Consider the following 10,978-nt stretch of genomic DNA (forward strand, 5'->3'; position numbering starts at 1 on the left):
GATTCAGAAGTGCCAGATTGTCATAGCAAAGTCAGAATTTTTCTGACTTTGCTATGACACGGACGGTTAAGACAGCTGACTCCACTGTGTGACCCTGTCTCTCTCTCTCTCTCTCTCTCTCTCTCTCTCTCGCTCTATCTCTCTCTCTCTCTCTCTCTCTCACTCACACACACACACACACACACACACACACACACAACGTGCAAAACTCTGCATTTGAAGTCAATAGCAAATACTTAAATAACAAAACATACTTACAGTAGCTGATTCAGAAGTGCCAGATTGTCATAGCAAAGTCAGAATTACCTCCTCCAGTTCACAAAATGGTCGTCCATAAAATGTGTTGCTGTTCTGTTGTAAGTAATCTTAAAACTTCCTAAATGCATCTACTTTAGGAAGGCCAAATAAAGTTCTTGTGCTTTCGCCTAGATACACACAGCATCTCTCTGACATGGCTGCTTAAACACTAACTGCGGTTACTGAAACCATGCCTTCTTTCTTTGCGTGAACATTTGGGTGGCATTATGCAAATATTTCCACAAAGTGACGTAGATATGTGGGGGCGTGTTTGAATGAGCCGTTTTAGGGGGGCGTGGCAGAGTCTTAACTTTGATAAAGAATATCTCTTTGGATTTGAGACTTTAGTCTTTGCAACTTTACAGATCTTCTTCATACACCAAGAGTGTAATACTCCAAAAAGAAAGGACGAATTGAAATCGCATCATATGACCCCTTTAAGGACAAATGTTGCTGCTTTAAATATGTTCTTATAATCTCTTGCATTTCATATGGGAGTGAATTCCAAACGGAAGTGAGCATCCCTATGCCCTACTCCCTTCAAAGTGCAGAGCCCTTGAACGTGTGTTCTTTGAAGGGTGCAGTGCATTACTGTTTAGTATAAGCATCTGGAACTCCTTTGGCGAAGGAAATGAAATGCCAAATGCTGCATGTGCGTGCATTATTCAGCACTCCCATCAGTTGTTGCAAATAAATATTTCTTATTATTCTTATTATTATTTTATTCAAATATTGTCTAATTGAGTCTTATTTACTATTAAACTTTTTTCCAAACTAAACTTGCTTACACTTCCATCTTAAATCATATTTCTATCACTGGCAAAAAAAAAAAAAAAAAATTGTATTACATATTAAAATAAAGACAAATTTAATTAGCCTATTCCACTTATGTTTGTATTTTAAGTCAAAATCAACCCCAACTATGCTTTAAAATGCATCGCAAGATCTCCTAACCAAAGATCACATGATCACAAATGTAAATCACTTCCGTGAAGTGACCACTGCATGTTCCCTTTGCTAATGGACTTCAGGAAGGCCCTTCAGTTCACCCTGTGTTCCATTCAGAAGGGCTCATCCCTATGCCCTAAACCCTTCAAAGGGTTTACCCTCCGGAGTGAGAGCTTTGAAGGGTTGAAGGGTGTAAGGGACCAAACAACTATTTCTTGAAAACTGCGTCATCACGTGCCCACATGGAGTGCGTCATCATGCAAAGAATCTGCACAAACGATCATGGGAGCCCAAAGTGTCCATCAGTTGTACCCTTCAAAATCCTTCATTCCGAAGGGCCCTTTGATTGTTTTCATCAGTTGTTCAGTTTTGTTTGGAATGTCCCTACAAACGCCCCCTTCCTGAAGAACCCTTCAAGGGCACAAAAAGGAATTTGCCCATAGAGTGCTGCAGTGATGTATTTTTGTAGGTGACAAATGCCTGGATTTATCCATTGGCTTTTGGATTATTGCAGAAAACAAGCTCTGAGACTAACAAAAGTTTTTATTACGTTAAGTTTTGTTCATAATGATCATTTTCACAAATTAAGTAGAGACATTTAATGACCCCGCAATCCTGAAAAATTAAATAAATAAATAAATTCCCCCCAATAAAACAAACAAACAGAAAAACAATCATAGGTTTCTACAACATGAAATACTGTATTTTTTCTAGAAAAAGCTTGAGCCTGGGTTATCCTATTTCAGGCATTTAACCAAAGACCTATTGACTTGAGGACACTCATTTCCAGGATTTGGCCTACAAAAATATGTCATCCCTTCAGCACTCTATTTATGCTGATTTAAAAACAAAACAAATGTCTTTTTGATCTATGATTTTTAACATCAAACCAACAAAATAATTAACAAAACTAAACAAAATTTTATTTTTATTTTTTACTGTTTTTTCAGTACTATTTTTCCATGTTGCAAGAAAATGAAAAGATTGGAGTAAGATTTGCTCATAGGTTAAGTACTGAACTTCATATCTAGAGACTTGTTTGAATTTCTTTTATGTGAATAAATTCAGCAAATGGCCAATCATATCTAGCTGTCTGTGATTGAGGGAAGCATATGGGGAAATGATTAAAAAGTTTTTTTAATCCAAGCTTACAATTTGAATTAACATTTTTGATGATTTGCAAACACAGAAATGATGGTTGTGGGGCAATTTGAGTCAGTGGTTCAACTTTCCTCCGACCTTATTTTAATCCTCTGATATATAAAATATTATTTTCATGTAGCACCATTCCTCCAAAAAAATGTATATATTGTTTCCAAAAACCATGAAAGCAAAAGAAGGCATGAAGGCAAAAGAGTGTTGATTCAATTTTCAAATGTTTTAAATTGTGGGAATTTCATGTCAATTATTTAAAATATGCACAAGCGCATACCATTGTAAGTGTCCTGTGACATTCTGTACTGTTCATAATTTAAAAAAACTTATACTATCACTGAAAAAAGCATCCATTTAAAAAACAATGTAACATCTACTTCAAAAAAAACAAAACGTTGTCTTTTTAAAAATATTTTTATTTTGTGGGATATTTAATCACAAAACTACATTTGTAGGATGTAAAATATACTATTGTATAAAAAAAAAAAAAAAACATACAGAAGAATAAATCTAAGTGTGAACTTATTTAATCTCCTCAGGAAGTGTCTCCCCTGAAAAAACAAAACCAAAAGAACATTCATTACTGCGATAGAAGTTTTCATTCTGAAAAATAATTTTTAAGAATATATACAGAGTTCAGAGTGAAAATCCAGGTGTTGTGCTGTTGCCTGACAGGCGAGCTCACTCTTTAAACTTCCACTCCTGACGGCACATTGGGCACTGCTGCTGCACTTGCTGAGAGTTCAGCCACTTCAGGATGCAGTGCATGTGGAAACAGTGAGAGCACTGACCCCAAACCAAAGGGCAATCATCTCCTGGGACCTTACCTGTTAATACCAGAGAGTACATTTCATTTTGTTATGCTGAATACATTTTGTTCAACTACACAAAAGAATTTTTACTGAAACAGCAACAGGATTTCATGACAAAATGACACACACACACAAAAAGGCACAGGTGGCAGAGAAGGTAAAGTGAAATCAGGTCACACACAATCTGGGCAGCAGCCGTTGAAAGGCGCTCTGCAGATGCCGCAGTTCTCATCGTTGGCTACCCACAACCAGGACGCCACACCATTCCACTGCTTTATTTTAACCTTCATCTCTTCTGGAAATTCATAAAAACAGAAGAGACTGCACTCAAAAAATAGTAATTTTATATAGGATCCTTGGATTTGCTGAATACATCTCATGCTCATTTTCTAAAATACTACAGTAACGTTGCATGTCATGAAACTGCTTTTCATGGTCATAATACTACGACACAACATTGTACTATTATGGTTTTATTAGTTTTGTTGTTTTTTGTTAGAACTGAATGACATATCCACCCATGTCAGCTCAGCTATGAATGAAAAACTGGTCATGTTAACACGAACGTAATAGGAATCTAAACATGTGGCGATTCCATGTATGATAGAGAGCAAATAATTTAACTGGTTTAAAAATACTGACCGACAGGAGCGTAATCATTGATCAATCTCACTATGTTAATTTCCTTGTATCCATTCCATCTTCGTACTTAGTGTGCACTGTCTCTTGAGCTTAGCTTTCTTCGCGCTCTCTAAAACCAGTTGAAAGCACAACACTGCCACCTACTGTGTGGGAGGTAAATATAGCCTTAAAGATTCTTCAAAGAAGGTAACCAAACAAGATAACACTGCAGTTACAATGAAGATAAAAATAATTTAAAAGAACTCTACTATGTTTTATATGTTGCTGTTTGAGATATTTTTTTTTCCAGATTGATTGTATCATTTATAAAGAGAAGAGAATCCGGAAGTGTGGCGTCTCCTAGCAACGGACAAGCAAAAGAAACGCTGAAGGTCTCGCGCTGCTAAATGGTGATACCAGAAATTATTGCAAATTGAAAGATAACTTTTTAAAACTTTGAGGAAATATTGCTTCACAATAGCTCTCTGCCACTCAGGACCAGGATATAAAAGAACCAGGTGATAATGTATAATTATTTAAAATGCAGTTACTCTGTAATGTGATGTTATGTGTCTGTGTTGAGTTAAGGTACTTTATTTTTGATTATGGAGAGATGGAAGGTGGTGGGTGTGATCAGATAAACCGGCAGGAAGAGGTTCCCGATCAATTTACTGAGCCTAAGAAGGTCTAGATTCATACAAGAACCTTCAATTTGTATCACTTTAACTAAACACTAAAAACATATCAGAGTTAAAAAACAGCTTTTTGGTTTAGTTTTCCCATTATACCAGCAATCAGGACTTGCAACGTGAACTAAGTTAGTTTTAATGTAGAATGAATGTCTGTTAATGATTTTATTCATAGTGGGAATCGATGGAGCAGTCAGACCATTATGACAGAGGCTCTGATCATGCTGTGACCAGTGCACTTGCAGCTGGGACCAGTGGACAGCACTCCCTCCAGCTGGAGATCAGTGACACTGAGGCAGAAGAGAGAGTCAGAGAGGAAGATGAGGAAGAGGAACTTGTAGTGCTGGATCCTGAGCATGTGTGTAAACTTGATTTTATTGGCCAAAGGAAAAAAAAAAAAAATTCTCATACCCTATCTCATTTTATTCTTTACAATTTGTACCCATCAGCCTTTAATGAAAATATTCCAGTCTGCACTGAAAAACAACCTCAGTAATCAGCTGGAAAGACTGAACCTTGAGCTCTGTGAGAAGGTAATAGAGACAAGAAAGAAAAAAAAAAGAAAAAAAAAACACTTTGCTGAAAACTCTTGGTACTTTCCTCTACAAATTGTTGATATGATCCAATTTTGTATAGCTACACATGCACACTGGGCAGAAATAACAAGAAGTTTACATGGTGCATGAGATGTTGGCCAGACTCCAGGCCTCTCTGGAGGCAAGTCATGAGGCCAATGCACAGGCTGCTTCTCAGCATAGACAGGCCCAAGACCAGCTGGATGGGGTAAAAAGTCAGTACCAAGATACTGCCAGTCAGGCCAACAAACAACGTATGCAAGGTGAAAAGAAGATCTATGAACCAGTGTTATTTTGTATTATTTATATACTATTATTTTTATTAATATTTTAAATTAGCTTTTATTTTGTATATTGTTTTGTTGTTGTTGTAGTTTTCTCTTTGTTTTTTTATGCTTTTATTATTTATTATTATTGCTGTTGTTGTTGTTTAAATATTACTATTTAAGTTTGATTTATTTTATTTCAGTTTTAGTTTTAGTTTTAGTTCAGTTGTAGTTTTTATTTATTTCCAGTTAGTAATTTTAGTGCTTCAACTTAAACTTATTTTAGTTATTTGCCAAGGCAACTTTTCTAAATTAGATTTAGTCTTGTTTTTCATCTAACATTTACATTTTATTTCAGTTAACAAAAATATATGTTTTTAGTTGTAGTTATTAATAACTCTGCTATGAACAAGAATGCAATTATAGTAGAGAAAATTTTGCTCTAACCAATGGCACATTTTTAAGATAATTATTTATAACACTGAACACAGGTGTGTTTGGGCTGCAATTGTTCATTAGTTCTGATTTCTGATTTACCCCAAAAATTTTAAACACTCTGTGGCGCTGTAAAACCCTGTTATCCACATATTATCCCAACCAGCCCAGCATAGTAATAATATCTTAACCAGTGGCTTCAGTTTGTAGGGGGACTACCTGTTGAACAATAGCAGATAGCAAAAATTATTTGAAAATTATTATTTTACAATTCGTGTAGTGCAGACTTCATCTTTAGACAATCAACGAGTCAGTTAAATGCAATTAAATCTTAGTTTGTCTTACCTTAAACATTTGTGCTCCCTTTATAGTCTCTGATTTACAGTCTAAAGTGGACAGCCTGGCCCTGAAGTTGCTCTACATGCAGGAGGCCAATGCTGACCTGCACTCAGACATCAAAGCCATAATAAATGCTTCACACAAAGCCCAGAAAGAGAGAACTCAGACAGAGGCCCATAAACACCAGCAGGTGGAGTTTAAGAACACATGACCGGTCAAATGTTTGCATTTAATGTGTTTTGCTATTAATCAATTTATGCATTCTCATATAATTATTTCAACCAGAAAGTTCTAGTTATTCTGCTTTAATGTGATAAAAGTTATTATATAATATATATATATATATATATATATATATATATATATATATAATATATAATATATATATATATATATATATATATATATATATATATAATATGTTCTCTCCATTTCATTGAAGCTCTATTATATGTTTGTTCACGCATCTCTCTCTATCTTTCTCTCTGTCAGGATCTTTATGTTGAGTGTTTGACCAAGCATGTGGAAAAGCTCTCAGAGCAGATCTCTCTGTATGACGTTCAGAACATCACTCAGACTGAGCAGACAAAGGCTGTAAAGGAAGCTCTTTCTGAGGTTAGACACCTCCACAAAAGATCAAGTGAAGCATACACACTCAAAGTTATGAAAGTCACATTTTTGGGTATGATCAAATATAAATATTATTGGGAGCAACATTACTGACTTACTGACTTTCCGAGTGAATTTCAATACTGGTCCATAATTAGTTAATTTATTACCATTGGTTCTGGAATTAAAGGGAGCCAGATAAGATTTCATCACTGATGTCATGACATCGATCAGTAATAAAATTCTGAGAAATGAATTGTTCTTCCACTCTAGATAAAGTATAGATACAGATAAAGTATAATTTAATGAAAAGTTTACACTACCACTCAAAAGTTTAGGGCTAGTAAATTTGATTATTCTTTTTTTTTAAAGAAGTCTCTTATGCTCACCAATGCTGTTTATTTGATCAGAAATACAATAAAAACAGTCATATTGTGAAATATAACTACAATTTTATTGTATTTATTTATTTATTTATTTATTTTGTTACCTATTTTATGTAATTTATTCCTTTACTGGCAAAACAGAACTTTCAGAAACCATTACTCCAGTCTTCCACATCGCATTCTAATATGCTGATCTGGTGCTTCAGAAACATTTTTTTATTATTATAAACGTTCAAAATATAGTTCAGGATTTATTTCACGATTATTTGATGAACAGAAAGTTTAAAAGAACACCATTTCTTTGAATTTGAAATCTTTTGTAAAATTATACATTTCTTTACTAACAATATGAATCAGTTTAATTAATTAATTTTTGAAATTTTTCAAATAAAAAAATCTGACTGACCCACAGTTTTGAACTGTAGTGTATATATATTAAGTACAAACTGGTGACATTCAAAACAAAATTGTTTGTTTGTCTGTAAGGTCTATAAAACCTTTCATTTTAACTCTTATTTAGGAACTTATTTAATGTATTACATTTATTTAAACTTTGGAAATTCCTTTTGGTTTTACATTACAGTTAGTAACAGTTAGTTAGTTACTAAATTACAGTTAGTTTTATGTAGTTATATACTGTATAATTTTAGTTGATTTTAATTGTACTTCCATATATTAAGAATCAGTTCTGCATACTTTTTACCTTCAGAAACTGAATTGGAATTTGAAAAGCCTTCTCAATTAAATTCTGAATGGTGTACAACCCTTCCAGGCATATGCTACAAAAAATAACATTTGTATATGTCACCTGTGGCTATGTGTGTGTGTGTGTGTGTGTGTGTGTGCTATAGGCGCAGCTTGAATTGGACTCTGTGATTGTTGAGCATAGGCAGTTACTCCAGCAATGGAACAGCAGCCTGTTAATGATGAGGAGGAGGGATGAGGCTTACACTGCCATGCAGGAGGAACTGAGGTGAACATAATGCTTAAGATTTCTGTGTGTGTATGATCCAAACAACAGTATTGATTTGTACTGTTGGTCCCTCCTACAGGTTGGCCAATGATCAGGTGCGCTCTCTGGACACAGAGATTGAGGGCTATAAAAAGTCCATCACACAGGAAGAAGAGCAGAATGAGCATCTCACTCTGCATCTGAATCGGGCCCAAAATGACGGCACCACCTCACGTAAACTTATCACACATTCCCAGAACCATCAGGAGGTTTTGCAGGCCCAGTATAGCACATATACACAAACGTTGCAGGAGACAGAAAAGACCCTCAGCACACTGCGTGAGGTACTTCATTCACGTCAACATACAGCTCAAATATACTGATTAGTGCAGGTTAATGAGCACTGGTCAAAAGCTTTTTTCTTTCTTAAAAGAAATGTTATATCTATCTCTCTTTTTTTAGGACCACAAGGTTCTTCAGTCTGAGATCGAGGGTCTTAAAAAGCAGATGGAGAAAGAGTCTGCAGTGCGTGTGGATCTGGAAGACCAGATCATGAACAAGCTGCAAGAGCAACTTACTCACAATAATGCAGCAAAGTAATCACGTCGACTGACTGATAAAACTGCAGCGCACAGGAGAGAAAAGGTAGGATGCTGTCAGCTAACCCATACATGTTCACCACTCATTTTCCTGTTTGACACTGTAAAGCTGCTTTGACACAATCAGTATTGTATATAACACTATATAAATAAAGGATACTTGACCACTCAGCAAATTATTTGTCTTAATTATTAGTGATTAAGTTAATCATCAGTAAGTTGTGTGATGATCTTTTTGTATTTTTTAAATGATCTTTGGATTTTTAGGTGTAGTATGACCTGGATATGTTCAATTCAAACTTGTGCATTTATGTAATTTCTCAGGAGGCTCAGGTAACTAAGTTAGAGAATGACATCAATGCAGTAATGCTGGAGGGGCAAGAGGAGGCGACACATCTGGATTCTCTGGCTGCATTTCAAGCTGAACTTGAGCAAGAAATGAGCCAGCGTCACTTGCTCCTGTCTTCTCGCGAGGCAGAGATTGCTAAACAAGTCACTGATATTGAGCAAAGACAGGCCACAATCAACATCTACAACAAGATCAAGGATATTGTATCCAGTACTGGGGTTAGAGCTCACATTTCACAATCACTACATGTTTTAATATATAGATGTTTTGAATAAGACACAGACATCTCTCCTCTCTGATGATGCTAATGATTAATTGCGTTTCCATGTTACTGTATTCAACTCTTATTTCAGTTAATTTTAAAGTTACTGTAGATACTGTATATTTAAACTTTCCAATGTGTTTGAGAGAGCAGCATGAAGACCTAGGTCCTCTGGAGATCCATGCAGCCACGCTGTCTAAGAAGCTGGAAGAAGTTGGTGCTGAGATTAAAGAGCAGCAGCAGTTGTGGCTCTGGCAGCAGGGGGAGCTAGTGAGATTCACTCAGGAAAAACAGGCCCACAGCTCTTCTGTACAGACCCTACAAACACAACTCACAATACTGCAACAGAGCAAGATCAGGAGAGAAAGTATGCACCACTTTTCACTAACATGTAGTGGTCCATTTTATGTGTAATAATTTACTCTTTATCATGTTATTCCAAAACTGTTTGTGAGATAGTGGGCTCTAAACACTGGACAAAACATTGGACCACACTGGCTTTTATTGTATGGAGAAAAAAATACATTTTACATTTTCCCCCTAAATATCTTCATTTGTTAGAAGAAAGTAAGTAAAACAGGTTTGGAATGACATGAGAGTGAGAAAATCGTGAGAAATTGCCAATTTCCTGTTGAACTCTACAGTACCTTAAGTACAATTAATATGGAATATTCACTTTAAATGTGGTTGTCACTGATGAAACTTTCCAGTGTGTATGTGGCCTTCAAGTATAATGATGATAGAGTGTAATTCTATGGCCCTCAAGGTCCATTGTCCCTCAGAGTTTGAATAGGGTTGAAGCTAAATTCTGCAGGATAGTGGATCTAAACCCTGATCTAAACATACATGTCATATTAGTCACATGACTTAAGCCCTGTTCACACCAAGAACGATAACTATAAAGTTAACGATATTAGCGTCCACATCAACCAACGATATTGTCTGTTTATTCTAAGCACACGCGTGTCTGCCACTTTAAACTCTTGAGCTTGTCACAGCAGGATTGATTCTGATTGGCTGTCAGTGTTTTAATCGTTCATCAGCTGGAAAAAAAAAATCGTTCTGAAAGTTATTCCAACGATATCATTTCTCTGTGCCTTTATTGTTATAGCTGTGGTGTGAACTCTGCTATTCTTAAATATTGAGAAAACGATTTTTAGAACTATATCTTTATCGTTATCTTTATAGTTATCGTGCTTGGTGTGAGCGGGCCTTTATTGTGTAAAAGACATTTCAAACAGTTTATTTGTATCTATCTTGTGTGTGTAGGAGGCTGAGAGGGATTCGGTTGAGACTCAGTTGAAGCTGGAGAGGTTAAACGAAGAGAAAATGAGACTTATAAACAGCATAGTGGAGGCAGAGTGAGTTCAACACACTTCACACACACACACACACACACACTTTACTATAAGGTTCCATTTGTTAACAATAGTTAACTACATTAGGTAACATGAACTAACAAAGAAAATACAGCCAGTGTTTCCCATAAATTGATTTATTTGTGGCGGCCCGCCACAATAGATTTTCCAAAAGGCTTTGTCTTTGTTGAAAAAACATGAGCACTGCACGTTTCAAAATCAAAACGTGGCACGGGTGCTTTATATGAATGTATCTTTGAAGGGAACCGATTGTCTTCTGAAATATTTTGATGTCATTTAATCTTTCCTTTAATGCCTTATAAAGT

General features: G+C 35.7%; 2 protein-coding genes across 2 annotated transcripts; one reads left to right on the forward strand and one right to left on the reverse strand.

Moving 5' to 3' along the window:
• Positions 1–3,081: 3,081 nt before the first annotated feature.
• Positions 3,082–3,987, reverse strand: LOC109087306 (anaphase-promoting complex subunit 11). The gene is made up of 3 exons (XM_019101520.2): positions 3,855–3,987; positions 3,394–3,507; positions 3,082–3,227 (listed from the first exon to the last, which is right to left on the reverse strand). The coding sequence occupies exons 2-3, from the start codon at positions 3,500–3,502 to the stop codon at positions 3,082–3,084; spliced, it is 255 nt and encodes an 84-aa protein (XP_018957065.1). The 5' UTR covers positions 3,503–3,507; positions 3,855–3,987.
• Positions 3,987–10,751, forward strand: LOC109089854 (coiled-coil domain-containing protein 40-like). Its single transcript, XM_042758129.1, has 12 exons — positions 3,987–4,351; positions 4,698–4,880; positions 4,972–5,055; positions 5,159–5,360; positions 6,170–6,327; positions 6,630–6,752; positions 7,984–8,105; positions 8,185–8,428; positions 8,547–8,729; positions 9,008–9,250; positions 9,448–9,661; positions 10,564–10,751. The coding sequence occupies exons 4-9, from the start codon at positions 5,198–5,200 to the stop codon at positions 8,682–8,684; spliced, it is 948 nt and encodes a 315-aa protein (XP_042614063.1). The 5' UTR covers positions 3,987–4,351; positions 4,698–4,880; positions 4,972–5,055; positions 5,159–5,197; the 3' UTR covers positions 8,685–8,729; positions 9,008–9,250; positions 9,448–9,661; positions 10,564–10,751.
• Positions 10,752–10,978: the final 227 nt, after the last annotated feature.

The sequence above is a fragment of the Cyprinus carpio genome, chromosome A6 (assembly GCF_018340385.1).
Source record: "Cyprinus carpio isolate SPL01 chromosome A6, ASM1834038v1, whole genome shotgun sequence".
NCBI lineage: Eukaryota > Metazoa > Chordata > Actinopteri > Cypriniformes > Cyprinidae > Cyprinus > Cyprinus carpio.